At 41.7% G+C, this 18731-nt stretch overlaps 1 protein-coding gene across 7 annotated transcripts in view; it reads right to left on the reverse strand.

Moving 5' to 3' along the window:
• LOC109871039 (nck-associated protein 1) overlaps nucleotides 1-18731 on the reverse strand; it is a 71656-nt gene that overhangs the window by 42443 nt on the left and 10482 nt on the right. For 4 of the 7 annotated variants that reach the window (XM_020461810.2, XM_020461809.2, XM_020461807.2 and 1 more), the window contains 13 exons: nucleotides 18664-18720; nucleotides 18358-18500; nucleotides 18076-18166; nucleotides 17704-17841; nucleotides 14699-14747; nucleotides 14262-14418; nucleotides 14116-14172; nucleotides 13907-14003; nucleotides 12989-13095; nucleotides 11827-11959; nucleotides 10047-10127; nucleotides 9614-9682; nucleotides 4740-4885 (listed from right to left, as the gene is read on the reverse strand). In XM_020461810.2, the coding sequence (XP_020317399.1) occupies nucleotides 4740-4885; nucleotides 9614-9682; nucleotides 10047-10127; nucleotides 11827-11959; nucleotides 12989-13095; nucleotides 13907-14003; nucleotides 14116-14172; nucleotides 14262-14418; nucleotides 14699-14747; nucleotides 17704-17841; nucleotides 18076-18166; nucleotides 18358-18500; nucleotides 18664-18720 (1325 nt within the window). Of the gene's footprint in view, nucleotides 1-4739; nucleotides 4886-9613; nucleotides 9683-10045; nucleotides 10128-11826; nucleotides 11960-12988; nucleotides 13096-13906; nucleotides 14004-14115; nucleotides 14173-14261; nucleotides 14419-14698; nucleotides 14748-17703; nucleotides 17842-18075; nucleotides 18167-18357; nucleotides 18501-18663; nucleotides 18721-18731 lie in introns of all 7 variants that reach the window. The other 3 variants (XM_020461812.2, XM_020461811.2, XM_020461808.2) reach the window with 1 other exon arrangement.

Genomic DNA, 18731 nt, shown 5'->3' on the forward strand with positions numbered 1-18731 from the left:
TGCACTTATTGATGAAGCCAATGACAGATGTGGTGTACTCCTCAATGCCATCGGAGGAATCCTGGAACATATTCCAGTCTTTGCTAGCAAAACAGTCCTGTAGCTTAGCTTCTGCTTCATCTGACCACTTTTTTAATCGATCTAGTTACTGGTGCTTCCTGCTTTACTTTTTGCTGTAAGCAGGAATTTGGAAGATAGAATTATGGTCAGATTTGCCAAATGGAGGGCGAGGGAGAGCTTTGTATGCATCTCTGTGTCTGGAGTATAGGTGGTGCAGAGTTCTTTTCCCTCTGGTTGCACATTTAACATGTTGATAGAAATGAGGAAAAACTGATTTATGTTTCTCTGCATTAATGTCCCCGGATACTAGGAGCACCGCCTCTGGGTGAGCATTTTCTTGTTTGCTTATGGCGGAATACAGCTCATTCAATGCGGTCTTAGTGCCAGCCTACGACTGTGGTGGTATGCAAACAGCTACAAAGAATATGGATGAAAACTCTCTCGGTAGGTAATGTGGTCTGCAGCTTATCATGAGAAACTCTACCTCAGGCGAGCAATAGCTCGAGACTTTCTTAGATATCGTGCACCAGCTGTTGTTTACAAAAATACATAGACCGCCGCCTCTGGTCTTACCAGATGCCGCTGTTCTTACCAGACGCCGCTGTTCTATCCTGCCGGTACATCGTATAATCAGCCAGCTGTATGTTGAGATTGTTGTCGTTCAGCCACAACTCCATGAAGCATAAGATGTAACAGTCTTTAATGTCCTGTTGGTAGTTTAATCTTCCCAATAACTCATCAATTTTTTTGTCCAAAGATTGCATGTTTGCGAGCAGAATTGAGGGGAGTGGGGGTTTATCCGATCGCCTCCTACTCCTCAGAAGGCAGCCCGCCCTCCGGCCTCTCTTTCTCCGCCTCCTCTTCACACAGATCACTGGGGTCGGGGCCTGTTCCCGAGGGAACCATATATCCTCCGCCTTGGGCTCGTCAGACTCGTGAAAGGAGAAAAAGGATTCTGCTAGTCCGTGGTGAGTAATCGCAGTCCTGATGTCTAGAAGTTATTTTCAGTTATAAGAGACGGTAGCGGCAACATTATGTGCAAAAATAGTAATAAAAAAAGTTAAAAGTTTCAAACAACGCAGATAAACCAACAAAAAAATTATCGGTTAGGGGCACGTAAAACGTCTGCCATCTGCTCCGACGCCATTTTACTCAATGCTCCTGTTGACTGGGCCTCCTTCAGAGTGCTAAGAAACAAATGTACAGGATTGATCAGGAAGTCCAAATCAGATTTCTATCTAAATACAGTCACAGAGAACCTTAACAACCCTACCATGCTCTGGAAGCTAATCAAAATCAGTGTCAGGTTCTAATGTATCCTCTGGCCTTCTTGACCATTTAATGATGGATTCTAAAGAAGTGAAGGACAAAGACGATATTGTAGAGGTTTTTAACAAGCACTTCTTATCTGCTGGTTCAGTTTTTGATAAAGGTGGGGCCCAGGTCTCTAATGTAAGTTCTGTTACAGTAAACTATGATATAGGCCCTCATGTGAACCATTAACTTTGAGCCTGTTTCTTATGTCGAGGTCTATAAAGCACTAAAGGCAATAGACAAAGTCGGCAGGCCCAGAGAACCTGTATCCCTACCTCTTTAAGATAGCAGCTGGTATTATTACTGAACCTGTGGCTCACATTTTCAACTTGAGTCTCTTTACCAATTCCATACCCAGCATTTGGAAATCAGCTTGTGTCCTCCCACTGCTAAAGGGAGGAGATCCCTTAGATGCCAATAACTATTGTCCTATCTCCAAACTCCCTATCCTGGCCAAAGTCTATGAATCCCTATTGAACTCAGTTAAAAAACGTCTTAATTGAAAATATCACAGCACCACAACTGCAGCTATGGCAGTGACAAGTGACAAATGACAAACGCACCTGATAAAAAAACAATATTGTGCTGCTCTGTTTGTTGATTTATCAAAGACATTTGATTCAGTTGACCATGAATTGTTGCTAGCTAGACTCAGTAACATTGGTCTCAGTAAAGGGGCAGTAAATTGGTTTAGGAACTATCTTTCTGACAGAAAACAATGTGAATATACCAACAATCACAAGGCTAGCATTCTTGAGATTAATAGAAGTGTGCCCCAGGGTGCCATTTTAGCTCCTGTATTGTTCTCAATTTTTATTTATGATTTGTGAACTGGGATGCAACCAGCAAAGTTGTATCTATATGCAGATAATAGTCATATATTAATGTGCTCCTTCTCTGGTTCAGGCTGTTGAAGAGCTTCAGACTGCTTTCAGTCACTGCAGGCCTCCCTTTATGGTCTCAAATTGGTCTTGAACGCACGAAAAACTAAATTAATTAACTTTACCAGAGCACACACTCAGCCAAAGAAGGTTAAAATTTGTCACATCTGGTGGCTTATTAATTGAAAAAAAGTGGCATCCTACAAATACCTAGGTATATAGTTGGATGACATGTTTTCCTTTAAAGTTCATATGGATAATCTTGTGAAGAAACTGAAAATTGGGTTTTTATTTTAATAGTAAGCCTTGCTTCCTGCTTACGGCTAGAAAGAAGGTTGTTCAGGCCACTTTTCTTTCTGTAATTGATTATGGTGACTTGTATAGGCATGGAGCCTCCTCCATCTTACAGAAACTGGACTCTGTTTATAATGCATCCATTGCACTTTATTACAAATGCCAAGTCACTCACCCATTGCACCTTGTACCAAAATGGTGGTTTGGACATCACTTTATATGTGCAGAAAGCTACATTTGTATGTGTTCGCCTACAAAGCCCTTTTGGATAAACTCCCTCTTTACCTCAGTAGTCTGGTCTCCTTCACCACCAGCAGTTACCATACCCGGTTTGCTAGGTGGTTGCTACTTAAGTCCCCAGGACATTTACAGTATTAGGTAAGACTGCCTTCTCGTCTTGTTTTTTGATGGGAGAATGTTACAGGAGTGTAAATACTTTTTTAGGCTGGATCATGCTGGTGAATTGTATTGTAATGCTGTATGTTTAAATTTTGTAATGAATTGATTGTTGCTGCCTCCATTGAAGAGGCAGCAACAATCAACTCATCCACTCTCTTCTCTGTATACATCAATGAGGTCGCTCTTGCTGCTGGTGAGTCCCTGATCCACCTCTACGCAGACGACACCATTCTGTATACTTCCGGCCCTTCTTTGGACACTGTGTTAACAACCCTCCAGGCAAGCTTCAATGCCATACAACTCTCCTTCCGTGGCCTCCAATTGCTCTTAAATACAAGTAAAACTAAATGCATGCTCTTCAACCGATCGCTACCTGCACCTACCCGCCTGTCCAACATCACTACTCTGGACGGCTCTGACTTAGAATACGTGGACAACTACAAATACTTAGGTGTCTGGTTAGACTGTAAACTCTCCTTCCAGACCCATATCAAACATCTCCAATCCAAAGTTAAATCTAGAATTGGCTTCCTATTTCGCAACAAAGCATCCTTCACTCATGCTGCCAAACATACCCTTGTAAAACTGACCATCCTACCAATCCTCGACTTTGGCGATGTCATTTACAAAATAGCCTCCAATACCCTACTCAGCAAATTGGATGCAGTCTATCACAGTGCAATCCGTTTTATCACCAAAGCCCCATATACTACCCACCATTGCGACCTGTACGCTCTCGTTGGCTGGCCCTCGCTTCATACTCGTCGCCAAACCCACTGGCTCCATGTCATCTACAAGACCCTGCTAGGTAAAGTCCCCCCTTATCTCAGCTCGCTGGTCACCATAGCATCTCCCACCTGTAGCACACGCTCCAGCAGGTATATCTCTCTAGTCACCCCCAAAACCAATTCTTTCTTTGGCCGCCTCTCCTTCCAGTTCTCTGCTGCCAATGACTGGAACGAACTACAAAAATCTCTGAAACTGGAAACACTTATCTCCCTCACTAGCTTTAAGCACCAACTGTCAGAGCAGCTCACAGATTACTGCACCTGTACATAGCCCACCTATAATTTAGCCCAAACAACTACCTCTTTCCCAACTGTATTTAATTTTAATTAATTTATTTATTTTGCTCCTTTGCACCCCATTATTTTTTATTTCTACTTTGCACATTCTTCCATTGCAAAACTACCATTCCAGTATTTTACTTGCTATATTGTATTTACTTTGCCATCATGGCCTTTTTTGCCTTTACCTCCCTTCTCACCTCATTTGCTCACATTGTATATAGACTTGTTTATACTGCATTATTGACTGTATGTTTGTTTTTACTCCATGTGTAACTCTGTGTCGTTTTATCTGTCGAACTGCTTTGCTTTATCTTGGCCAGGTCGCAATTGTAAATGAGAACTTGTTCTCAACTTGCCTACCTGGTTAAATAAAGGTAAAATAAAAATAAAATAAATAAATTGAAAAAGATCCTGGTAAAAAAAAATGTTTTTTTAAAATGGGACATGTAGGTTTTTCTAAATAGGAATCCGAATCCCAAATGTAGACGCCTACCAGAAGATGGAGTCCACATAACCTAATACCTTTACTGTTTTAAACGGCTGTGTAACTGAACTGAACATGGAGGTAAATGTCAACGTAGATCCCTACCAGAATAGGCCCTGCTGTAAACTAGCGTCTTGTCCAGGGGGTGTACTTCTACATCAAGCTGCCTCACGCTATGGAAACAGGAGATATGCACCTGCCCTTTGGGTTGTTCTGGCGCAAACAAGGTTTACTTACCAGAATATGGAGAGGTCAGACGTCTCCACCAGCATCTCCACCAGGGAATCCACCATCTTGGTGTGAAATATAATGGTATTCATCATCTTGCCTAGCTCACGGTGGTCTGCGATGCCCAGAGAAGCCTTTGACACGCTAGTATAGGCCTGACCAAGAGATAAACAAGGCATTATTGGTATGTCTGACCAGAGGAAAACACAACACGCACCTTCTCATTCAAGAGTTTTCTTATTTTTACTATTTTCTACATTGTAGAAAAATAGTGAAGACATTATAACTATGAAATAACATATGGAATCATGTAGTAAGCAAAAGTGTTCAACAAAATCTAAATATATTTTATATTTGAGATTCTTCAAAGTAGCCACCCTTTTCATGACAGCTTTGCACACTTGGCATTCTCTCAACCAGCTTCACGAGGAATGCTTTCCCAACAGTCTTGAAGGAGTTCCCACATATGCTGATCACTTTTTGGCTACTTTTTCCTTCACGCTGCAGTCCAACTCATCCCAAACCATCTCAATTGGGTTGAGGTCGGGTAAACCATCTCAATTGGGTTGAGGTTGGGTGATTGTGGAGACCAGGACATCTGATGCAGCACTCCACCACTCTCCTTCTTGGTCAAATAGCCTTCACACAGCCTGTAGCTTTGTTTTGGGTCATTGTCCTGTTGAAAAACAAATGATAGTCCCACTAAGCGCAAACCAGATGGGATGGCGTATCACTGCAGAATGATGTGGTAGCCATGCTAATTAAATATGCCTTGAATTATAAATAAATCACAGTGTCACCAGCAAAGCACCCCCACCATCACACCTTCTCCTCAATGCTTCATGGTGGGAACCACACATGCGGAGATCATTCATTCACCTACTCTGCATCACACAAAGACACGGCAGTTGTAACCAAACATTTTGTACTCATCAGACCAAAGGACAGATTTCCACTGGTCTAATGTCCATTGCTTGTGTTTCTTGGCCCAAGCAAGTCTCTTCTTCTTATTGGTGTCCTTTAGTAGTGGTTACTTTGCAGCAATTCGACCATGAAGGCCTGATTCACGCAGTCTCCTATGAACAGTTGATGTTGAAATGGGTTTGTTACTTGAACTCTGTGAAGCATTTATTTGGGTTGCAATCTGAGGTGCAGCTAACTCTAATGAACGTATCCTCTGCAGCAGAGGTAACTCTGGGTCTTCCTTTCCTGTGGTGGTCCTCATGAGAGACAGTTTCATCATAGCACTTGATGGTTTTTGTGACTGCACTTGAAAAAAACTTTCAACGTTCTTGAAATGTTCTGTATTCTGTTTCTCTTTGCTTATCAGAGCTGTTCTTGCCATTATATGGACTTGGTATTTTACCAAATAGGGCTATCTTCTGTATACCACCCCTACCTTGTCACAACACAACTGATTGGCTCAAACGCATTAAGGTAAGAAATTCCACAAATTATCAAGGCATACCTGTTAATTGAAATGCATTCCAGGTGACTATCTCATGAAGAGGATTGAGAGAACGCCAAGAGTGTGCAAAGCTGTCATTAAGGCAAACAGTGGCTACTTTGAAGAATTTCCATTTGTTTAACACTTTTTTGGTGACTATATGATTCCATATGTGTTATTTCATAGTTTTGATGTCTTCACTATTATTAAATAGTAAAAATAAAGAAAAACCCCTTTAAGTAGGTGTCCACACTTGACTGGTACTTGTATGTAATGTTGTCTACAGCTGAAGCGGCTTTATACCTATTTTATTTGTCAAATCAACAGATTTTTGGTATCATGCAGTTTGAAATCTTTTAAAGAATCATTTTCCTGTTAGTAGTGTTCCTTTGCCACTTTCCCAAAAACTCCCTATTTCCTAGGAATTAAAGAAAAAGCTGATTCGATTTGAATTTGGAAGTCAGTGGGAGTCTGGAAGGAAAAGTGTGGTTGGATGAGTTACCATATCATTAACATCTAAGGAAAGATTTCTGGGAAAACGTCCGTGTTAACTTGATACCGCTGATACTGACAATAGCCAAATAACACAATTTCCTCCCAAAGCATATGGTATCAAACCAAGACTGTATGCAAAACAGATTCTCTCTGGTGACTTTGCAGAGTTCAAGACTATGCTTTCTTTGATCGTTGAGATCGTCAGAAGGAAAATGGCTACAGTTCTGAAACTGTGTCCCAAATGGCACCCTTCTCACATAGTGCACTACTTTTGACCAGAGCCCTATGGAGCAATATGTAGGGAATAGGGTGTAATTCGGGCAACACAACAAGAGCAGTGACATCTGCGTTACCAGGGTACAACTAGGCCTTAGAGAATCCATCGGAGAATCCAGAAATAAAAGCACATGCTTTTTGGAAAGAAGTCATCGTGAGCTACACAAGTGGGAGAAAATGCAGTGAAAGTGTTGACTCGAACATGTTCCACTGGGTCTCAACATCTCTAAATGCCTGCCAACTTAAAGAACATTCGATGCCAACCTGGTACCACAGACACAAAGACATTTAGCAGGTGCTAAACTCACACAACCGTTGTTCAAACGTCCGAGCAAGGATTATATATTGAAAAATTAGGCAAGGGGAAAGCTTAAAGATGATTGGAATTCAAGGCCTATTTCGAAACGTTAAAGTGCTGTTGCATGATGTTCATGGTGCCATTTTCAGAACCACATTAGAAAACAGCACTGTGGAGAAGAGACATGACAAGAGAAAAACAGAGAAAGAGAGAAAGAAAGAGAGAGGGTTTGGGTTTCTCTTCCCTCAATCCAGTCCAACTGTGGCTCAACCAACATCTGCTAGTTGGAGTTAGATCATGACACGATGCAAGACTCAGTTTAGATTACAATCACTAACATGACCTTACTGTGGTAATGGCAGCTTGTGTTTCTCATCCAACATGTTCACTTAATGGATCAGACAAACAACAAGAGTTTCCTAAATAAAACTGAGAGATTTAAAGAAAATAAAGAAAAGTACTTGATAGATAGAAAGAAAATTGATATGGCTTATGACAAGGTCTGTGTGCTGTAACCGCTCACATGGCTTGTGGGTTGTGGTTGACAAGCAGCTCGGAGGAGAAGAGAGCACATGTGGTAGAACCTTTAGAAGCAGTGTTCTTGATGCTTGTGGAAGAGACAGGTTTAGGTTCTGATCCAAACATGAAGCTTTCAGGACCATCTTGATAAACTAGGATTATTCGCTGACACATTCTTATTTACAACCATCTATTTTTTAGGGATTACACTGACACCTAAATATGTAGGTATAGGCATATACTGTGGATACAGTATAGCTGTTCATAAATTGTCAGCTGTTCTTGTAAATAATGTTTAAAATACTTTCTGAATTTGCTTTGACCCTGGCAAACACTAAACGCAAAAACACAGTGAATAAACCAACATCCTGCTTCTTGTAATCTGAGCAGTTCTGTTTTTGCTATCCTAGTGTTAAGAGGCTGGCTGTGAAGGGTATAGCGCAGTCAGTAGAAAAACCATGAGACTTGAGAAAATAGTTGTTCAGCTGTGTTGGGAAAACAGTCCCCATTCCACGCATGGAAGCTTTTCTCTTTTCCCCTTGCCTGCTGACTAAACTGAGAAACTTTTCCGAGTTGAAGAATTTCTTGCCGAGGCCCTGAGCTAAGATCAAACATCTCAGAGGGAGTTGAGTGGGACCGTACGTCACAAATGCACCCAATTCCCTATGTAGTGCACTACTTTTGACTAGGGCCTAAAGACCTAATGCGTAAGACCCTGGTCAAAAGTAATGTGAACAGGGCGCCATTTGGGACGCACGCTGAAAAATCCATCTGAGTTGAGGGCTGGGCGAATCGGAAGGCAGCGAAACGGTTAGCCAACCAACGGGTCAGGGAGTGATGTGGGTCCCTGACAGCAGGGATGGTTGTGTTCATCTCAGCAGAGTACTGAGGAGTCAAGCGTGATTGAGAGAGAGAAAGAAAGCGAGAGAGCTCAACTCAACCACACTTGAAAATAATATGCCATCTCTCTTTTCTGGGGTGAGTTGCGATTTATTTGGGACAGGATAAAAGACGTGCAACGATTCTTAAACAAACACTGTTTCAAAGAAGAATATTTATTGTCATTCATTCCAAATTCATTTTTAAGAAATGGTCAGGGAATGGGGCCCAGAATCTATCTTCCAATAAAGTTATTTTCCCTGAGAACATGGACATTTATTTTTCATCACTTCAAATAACATGTACATCATGCACATGAATAAAAAAAGAAAACAGATGTCTTGATGATGTATAGACATTTGTCCTCCTCAAAGTATCTCAGGCCATATTATCTATTACTAGTCTGTTAAATGAATGTGCAGTGGGGCTTCTCACACAGGTACAAAGAACATCGCTCTGGGCCTGTATTCACAAAGTGTCTTAGAGTAGGAGTGTGGATCTAGGAACAGGTCCCCCCCTCTTATTCATTACGATCTAAAATACTAAACTGTCCTATATCCGTTATATATTGTGTCCCCCCCACACACACTGGCTTACAGATAGGAAAGTAAGACAGGAGTAGGGTAACTGGAGTAGTGTAGCATGCTAAACACTGCTCTCTCATTACTGGCTAATTATGAGTGCTAATTACGACACACACACAGAGCACAGTGGCCTCTCAGCATGACCTGGGTTCAAATCATATTCAAAATCTTTCAAAATACTTTAGGCCTTTGCTCTAGCCTGCCTGGAGTGGCAGATGGGCTGGGTTTGACACTTTTGAGACTATTATAGTTGTTCCATTGCACCAAGCAAGCTCAATTGAGCAGACATGAAGTATTGTGAAAGGATTTCAAACACTATTTGAACCCACGTCTGCCTCCCAGCTCCAGCCGCAAAGCTGGTCTCATTTTCCTGATGGCTTCTTACCTGCAATCTGAACCAGTCCAGCCTCATGCCCCTGAAATCGAACACGTCCCCGTCTTCCACTGTAACACCGACAGAGACAATTCACTCAGATATGGGATCAACATGACACAGGAAGGAGGGAGGATAGAGTAGGGGAGACGTGGAGAGCGGCGCGGGCTCCTACTCTGCTCGCCATCTGTCCTCCCTCCTTTCATCTGTCCTTCACTCAGCCATTACCAAAACAGACAATGGCTTTTAGTGCTCAAGACTAAGTAACATGGCTAGATAAAAAACAACTAAGCATGATCAAGTAGACATTTCCTAACCTGGACTATTTACTGTACAGCAACAGGATGGATTGAACTGTGTTATCAACAACAGTCTCAATGAGAAACTGTTTATTGTTGATGATATTTCTGTAATATGAGTGGCAGGCCGTGTTAGGTTGAATACCTTGTTTGACTCCGAGGGAGGTCATGGTGTTGACGAAGGAGGACATGATAATGGACTCATCCTCAGGACAGACGGACAGATTCTAGAGGAGAGGAAAATGAGGAGAGGACAGGGCCTCAGTTAGACACGGTTTAAAGTTGGAATTCACACCGCATATCAGAGAGCAAGACATGTCCAAGCAAAAAGAATAATGAAAGAAATACTTGATCTCCATCTAGTGGTCAGCTCTGTTGTTTTCCTTCAAAATAGAAACCTGCATACAACATAGTACAGTACACTGGATCATCAGTCATACCCTAGATCATAAATACTAAGATATTATGAAACCAAGGGGAGAACATTGACAATGAGTTCCTCTGAAATGGCATCCTAATCCCTACATAGTAAACTACTTTTGACCTGGGCCCCATGGACCATGGTCATATGTAGTGAAATATATACAGTGCATTCGGAAATAATTCAGACCCTTCACATTTTGATACGTTAACAGCCTTGTTCTAAAATTGATTAAATTTAAATTAAAATCCTCAATCTACACACAATAGCCAATAACGACAAAGTGACACAGGTGAAGACATTTTTGCAAATGTATTAAAAATAAAACTGAAATTATTCAGGCCCTTTGCTATGAGACTTGAAATTGAGCTCAGGTGTGTCCTGTTTCTATTGACCATACATAAGATGTTTCTACAACTTGATTGGAGTCCACCTGTGGTATATTCAAATGATTGGACATTATTTAGAAAGGCAGCATTGAAGGTCCCCCAAAAAACAGTGGCCTCCATCATTCTTAAATGTAAATAGTTTGGAACCACCAAGACTCTTCCTAGAGCTGGCTGCCCGGCCAAACTGAGCAATCAGGGGAGAAGGGCATTGTCCAGGGAGGTGACCAAGAACCCGATGGTCACTCTGGCAGAGCTCCAGAGTTGCTCTGTGGAGATGGGAGAAACTTCCAGAAGGACAACCATCTATGTAGCATGCCACCAATCAGGCCTTTATGGTAGAGTGGCCAGATGGAAGCCACTTCTCAGTAAAAGGCACATGACAGCCAATTTGGAGTTTGCCAAAAGGTACCTAAAGGATTCTCAGACCATGAGAAACAAGATTATCTAGCCTGAAATCAAACCTGGCATCATCCTCACGGTGAAGCATGGAGGTAGCAGCATCATGCTGTTGGGGATGTTTTTCAGCGACAGGGAAACTAGCCAGGATCGAGGAAAAGATGAACGGAGCAAAGTACAGAGCGATCCTTGATGAAAACCTGCTCCAGAGTGCTCAGGACCTCAGACCGGGGGCGAAGGTTCCCCTTCCAACAAGACAACGACCCTAAGCCAAGACAACGCAGGAGTAGCTTTGGAACATCTCTGAATATCCTTGAGTGTCCCAGCCAGAGCCCGGAATTTAACCCGATCGAGCATCTTTGGAGAGACCTGAAAATAGCTGTGCAGCGACGCTCCCCATCCAACCTGACAGAGCTTGAGAAGATCTGCAGAGAAGAATGGGAGAAACTCCACAAATACAGGTGACAAGCTTATAGCGTCATACCTAAAAAGACACGGGGCTGTAATCACTACCAACAATCCTTCAACAAAATACTGAGTAAAGGGTTCCGAATACTTAAGTAAATGTAATATTTAAATAAAAAAGATTTATGCCTTGTCATTATGTGTGTGGTATTGTGTGTAGATTGATGACGAAAAAAAACAATTTAATACATACTAGAATAAATCTAACGTACCATTTGAGAGGGAACCCATGAGAGCTTCAGCTAGCAGTCTTACCTGTACTAGCTCGTTGAGCACCACGGCATCGAAGCCAGACAGGTACTGGACATAGTACCTCTGCATGACAGGACCATACTTCCTCACATGAGCCCTCAGCTCCTCCATGTAGAAGATCAGCTCTGCAATGTGCCTGAGGACATAGAAAAGCTAAAATTATACAAAACATAAACGCAAAATGTAAATTTTTGGTCCTATGTTTGATTAGCTGAAATAAAAGATCCCAGAAACTTTCCATATACACAAATCTTATTTCTCTTAAATGTTGTGCACAAATGTCTTTACATCCCTTTTCGTGAGCATTTCTCCTTTGCCAAAATAATCCATCCACCTGACAGGTGTGGCATATCAAGAAGCTGATTAAACAGCATGATCATTACCCAGGTGCACCTTGTGCTGGGGACTATAAAAGGCCACTCTAAAATGTGCAGTTTTGTCATAGAACACAATGCTACAGATGTCTCAAGTTGAGGGAGAGTGCAATTGGCATGTTGACTGCAGGAATTTCCACCAGAGCCATTGCCAGAGAATTGAATGTTAATTTCTCAAATATTGTTTTAGAGAATTTGGCAGTACTTCCAACCGGCCTCACAACCGCAGACCACGTGTAACCACGCCAGCCCAGGAACCTCCACATACGGCTTTTTCACCCGAGGGATCATCTGAGACCAGCCAACTGGGCAGCTGATGAAACTGAGGAGTATTTATGTCTGTAATAAAGCCCTTTGTGGGGAAAAACTCATTCTCATTGGCTGGGCCTGGCTCCCCAGTGGGTGGGGGGCTATGTCCTGCCAGGCCCCACCCATGGCTGCGCCCCTGCCCAGTCATGTGAAATCCATAGATTAGGGCCTAATGAATTTATTTCAATTGACTGATTTCCTTATATGAACTGTAACTCAGTAAAATCATTGAAATTGTTGCATATTGCGTATTATTTTCATTTAGTATAAGAGAATAGAAGACCTAAACTTCATTTGTATGCTCAATACTCCTACACATCACGGCTTTCCTTAAAGGGTAATTTTATTCACAAATCTTTGAGACATAGCACTTTTAGCCTCCTGATGGCAGTCAAGCAAGAGAAAAACGTGTCACGAAGATGCATTTTCACACAGGGCCACTACATGCCATAGTTACAAGTTGAGTCAGTAGGATGTCTTACTTGTCAATAAAGTCATCTGTGCTCTTCTTCTGGATGTTGTCTGCATGTCGTAGCAGCCAAATGATCTCATCCCGAGCGAACGACAGAGCCATGAATACAAACAGGGCCTAGGCAGAGGAAAGGAGTCAGGTTTTATAGTTAATACCACCCATCAATTAGACACGACAGCCCACTTAGAGAGTGTAAGGACTACTGGATCTAAACAGGTCATTCAGGATTTGAATCCCAATCCTCTTGACCCCTTTAAAGTAGTCCAACTAGCATTATCATGTCAACACAACTAGAGTGCTTATACTATAGTGCTCGTTCAACTAGCATTATCATGTTAACACAACTAGAGTGCCTATAGTGTCAGTCCAACTAGCATTATCATGTTAACACAACTAGAGTGCCTATACTATAGTGTTCGTTCAACAAGCAGTATCATGTGAACACAACTAGAGTGCCTATAGTGTCAGTCCAACTAGCATCATCATGTTAACACAACGAGTGTATAGTGTTAGTCCAACACAGGAGGTGGTGGCACCTTAATTGGGGAGGACGGGCTCGTTGTATTGGCTGGAGCGGAATGATATCAAATACATTAACACATGGTTTCCAAGCGTTAGATGGCATTCCATTTACTCAGTTCCAGACATTATTATGAGCCGTCCTCCCCTCAGCAGCCTCCACTGTAGTCCAACTAGCATTATCATGTTAACACAACTAGAGTGCATATAGTGTCAGTCCAACTAGAGAGCAGTAGCGCAGGTGCAGAGCTGTGGTTGAGTGGCAACACTCCTGGCAAAAGCCACATATACAAATCTCCCTAACTGAGACTGGGGTTCAATCCCTGTGTCCACCCTTCCCACTGTTTATCCCCTTCTGATTTCAAAACTGTCTAAATGGTGCCGTGATGAAAGAGCAGTGGTGCAGTACCTTTGGGCCCAGTAATCCTGGCTGGTCAGATAGGACTGTGGCCAGCTCCTTCAGGGCAGACCTCAAGAACTTGCGTCTTTCTCTGTGCATCAAGCCTCTGTAACAAAAACAATCACATTCTGAGAGGATAGTGTGGCAAATACCATTTAAAATCTCTGTGCTGAATTGCATCCTAAACCGTCAATGAGATACATTTGTGGGGCACTTACGCATGTGACAGAGCTTGTTCTTTGCACTCTTTGATGTCATTCACACGCTTATTGTAGCTGTGAAATGAAAAGGAAGAATAGTTCATTTACTCATACACACTTAAAATGCTTGAGTCCAGGAAAACTGTTAATGTGTGATCCCTCACCCGCGGATGTTGATGAAGAGGTCCTCAGCAGCCTTGTGGATGTGGAACACCTCGTCTCTGAAGAGACAGAGGCAGGTGCTGCTCTGAAGAGCCAACTTCCACAGGCTCAGAGCTGCCTGGTCGCTGTTCAAGACCCCATGACACAGGATGAAGCCAACTGACACACAAACACAAGGACAGAGAAAGTTCGATGCACAGAAATAAGATTGTGAAACATTCAAAAAAAATACGGCATTTGTGGGGAATAAGAATATTTAGACTGATTTATAATTTTACCTGTGTTTTAAAGTGTTATGCTTTTAGAAATGCACATTGATGTTAAATACACCTGTACCATGAATTACAATTTAAAAAATGATCATGCTCCCCATTCCCTCCAATGGTATAAACCTATCAAGTCAATTAGGTCAGACTGTACTCTACAAACAAACACTTACATACTATCCACTTCTCCATGGCGTCCAGGGACAAGTATTCACAGGGCATCTAGAAGAAACAGAATCATAGGTCAATGCATGTGGCTGTGAGCAGGAAACGGTGTGATTGGAGATCTACAGTGCCCATAGAAAGTCTACACCATTTAATTGTTTTCAGAATTTGTTGCATTTCAAAAGAGGGATTTAAATAGATTTCATTTCCATTTTTGATCCACACAAAATATTCCATCATTTCAAAGTGAAAAGAAATACACAGAACCAGTCAAAAGTTAACACACCTACTCATTCAAGTTTCCCCCCCTTATTTTTAAAATAGTGAAGACATTAAAACTACGGAAAAACACATATGGAATCACATAGTAACCAAAACAAAAAGTGTGAAACAAAATCTAAATATATTTTATATTTGAAATTCTTCAAAGTAGCCACCCCTTGCCTTGATGACGGCTTTGCACACTCTTGGCATTCGCTCAACCAGCTTCATGAGGAATGTTTTTCCAACAGTCTAGAAGGAGTTCCAACATATGTTGAGCACTTGTTGGCTGCTTTTTCTTCAATCTGCAGTCCAACTCATCCCAAACCATCTCAATTGGGTTGAGGTTGGATGATTGTGGAGGCCAGGTCATCTGACGGAGCACTGCATCACTCTTCTTGGTCAAATAGCCCTCACGCAGCCTGGAGGTGTGTTGGGTCATTGTCCTGTTGACAACAAAAAAAATGATAGTCCCACTAAGTGCAAACCAGATGGGATGGCGTATCACTGCAGAATGCTGTGGTAGCCATGCTGGTTAAGTTTGCCTTGAATTCTAAATAAATCACAGACAGTGTAACCAGCAAAGCACCCCCGCACCATCACACCTCTTCCTCCATGCTTCACGGTGGGAACCACACATGCAGAGATCATCTGTTCACCTACTCTGCATCTCACAAAGACATGGCGGTTGAAGCTGTGGTTTATTTGCAGCAATTCGACCATGAAGGCCTGATTCAAGCAGTGTCCTCTGAACAGTTGATGTTGAGATGTGTCTGTTACTTGAACTCTGAAGAATTTATTTGGGCTGCAATTTCTGAGGCTGGTAACTCTAATGAACGTATCCTCTGCAGCAGAGGTAACTCTGGGTCTTCCTTTCCTGTGGTGGGTCCTCATGAGAGCCAGTTTCATCATTGCACTTGATGGTTTTTGCCACTGAACTTTAAGAAACTTTCAAAGTTCTTGAAATGTTCCATATTGACTGACCTTCATGCCTTAAAGTAATGGCAGACTGTTGTTTCTCTATCTTCTGTATACCACCCCTACCTTGCCACAACACAAGTGATTGGCTCAAATGCATTAAGAAGGAAAGAAATTCTACACATTAACTTTTAACAAGGCACACCTGTTAATTGAAATGCATTTCAGGTGACTACCTCATGAAGCTGGTTGAGAGAATGCCAAGCGTGTGCAAAGCTGTCATCAAGGCAAACGGTGGCTACTAAGAATCTCAAATCTAAAATATATTTTTGATTTGTTTAACACTTTTTTGGTTACTACATGATTACATATGTGTAATTTCATTGTAATGGTGAAGACATCAAAACTATGTAGAAAATAGTCAAAAAAATCCTTGAATGAGTAGGTGTGTCTTGACTGGTACTGTAGCTGTTACATAAGTACTCACCCCCTTTGTTCTGACAAGCGTGAATTAGATCAGAAGTAAAATGTGACTTAACAAATCACATAAATAAGTTATTTGTACTCACACTGTGTGAAATAATACGGGTTCACATGATTTTTGAATGACTACCCCTTCTTCTGGACCGTACATCTGTACGGTCCCTCAGTTAAGTATTGAATTTCAAGCACAGATTCAACTACAAAGACCAGGGAGTTTCAAAAGCCTCAAAGAAGGGCAGTGATTGGTAGATGGGTAACAATAACAAATCAGACATCGAATATGTCTTTAAGAATGGTCAAGTTAATAATTATGTGGATGATGTAAAGATACAGTCATCCTTCTGAACTGAGCTGCAGGACAGGAAGGAAACTGCTCAGGGATGTTATCATGAGGCCATTGGTGATTTTTAAAACAGCTACAGAGTTCAATGGCTGTGATGGGAGAACACTGAGAATGGTTTAACAACATTGTAGTAATTCCACAATAATGACCTAAATGACAGTGAAAAGAATACAAATATACAGAATAAAAATATTCCAAAACATGCATCTTGTATGCAACAAGGCACTAAAGTAATACGGCCCCAAAAAATCCTAGAGGAAAACCTGCTTCATCTGGCTTTACACCAGACACCGGGAAAGGAATTCACCTTTTAGCAGGACAATCTACATCACAAAGCCAAATCTACAATGGAGTTGCTTACCAAGACAGGGAATGTTCCTGAGGCCAAATTACAGTTTTGATTTAAATCTGATTGAAAATCTATGGCAAGACTTGAAAATTATTGTATAGCTATGATCCTTGACAGACCTTGAAGAATTTTGAAAATAATACTGGGCAAATATTGCACAATACTTGTGCAAAGCTCTTATGGGACTTTCCCAAGAAGACACAGCTGTAATCGCTGCCAAAGGTGTTTCTAACATGTTTTTTGTATATCGTTGACAAAAAATGACCATTTTAATCCCTCTATGTAACACAATAACATATGCAGTAATCCAAGGGGCTGTAGACTTTCTATAGGCAGGCAGTGTATTGATGGTACTGTGTGGCTCAAGTATGGCACTAGCAACACCGTAGTCATGGGTTCAACTCCTGGAGAGATCACATTACTGCACTCACCCTCACTGTGTCTGACTGGGCTGGGTTGAGCACGGTAACTCACTGTGTCTGACTGGGCTGGGTTGAGCACGGTAACTCACTGTGTCTGACTGGGCTGGGTTGAGCACGGTAACTCACGGTGTCTGACTGGGCTGGGTTGAGCACGGTAACTCACTGTGTCTGACTGGGCTGGGTTGAGCACGGTAACTCACGGTGTCTGACTGGGCTGGGTTGAGCACGGTAACTCACGGTGTCTGACTGGGCTGGGTTGAGCATGGTGCTAGGAGCACTGATGAGACTGAGTAGCTGGGCGTTCCTCCACTGGTCAGCAGACAGGTTTCTCCTGGGGTACACCATCTGGAGGGAGAGCAGGGCATCTGACAACGACTACAGGGGAGGGAGAGATTGATTTAGGACAGTTTATATTAACTTTCATGAACAAGCATTAATCAACTATTAACACATATGTATTTTATTATTAGTAAACATTTCAAAACAATATAAGCATTTATAAACATGGCTTAAGCATACAAATTATAATACAGTGTAACCAAAAAATGTGTTATTGTCAGTGCTCAGGACAAGAACATAACATGTTGAGATATAGGTGACACTATTCACCTTCCCATGTGGAACAAACTCCTCCATCATCTTTTTCAGGGGGTTCTCGTAGTCAACGATCATCTGTCCCAGCCTAGGGTACTCTCGATCACTAGATGGGGAACAAACATACAACAATGTTGTTGATATTTCTAGTTCTAAGGGATTTCTAAGTCCAAATTAACAATACAAAGAGTGTTTTAGTCATGCATTACATTTTCCCTATAATACTATGCCATTTTAATATAACTGAACGTATAAAAGCTTTAAGCTTCACTTATTTGAATATTAATATTGTTTTACCTTGATCCATGTGTCATTTCATGGGCATAGTTGTAGAGGCCAATGATAGCTTTCCTCTCTTCAATCCGAGACAGTAGCATCATTAGGTTAGTGTAGGTCACCACTAAGTCAAGGTAGTTTTTGGTCAGGTCAAAGTTTACAGTCTGTAGAAAGATATGGGAACAAAATTAGATCTAGACCGATCCCTTAAGAGTCAGCATACTTATCTAATCCAAGTAAAAACATAACATCTTTGAGATATAATCTTGGAGGAATAACCAAAAGCATTCTGTAATTACATGTATTGTATAAATAAATGTGTCTTACAATATCAAAGAATACTTGGCAAGCATCGATAGTGTTCAGCAGCTCACAGACATGGTCCTGGAAGCAGA

This window comes from Oncorhynchus kisutch, linkage group LG26 (assembly GCF_002021735.2).
Source record: "Oncorhynchus kisutch isolate 150728-3 linkage group LG26, Okis_V2, whole genome shotgun sequence".
In the NCBI taxonomy this organism is placed as follows: Eukaryota; Metazoa; Chordata; class Actinopteri; order Salmoniformes; family Salmonidae; genus Oncorhynchus; species Oncorhynchus kisutch.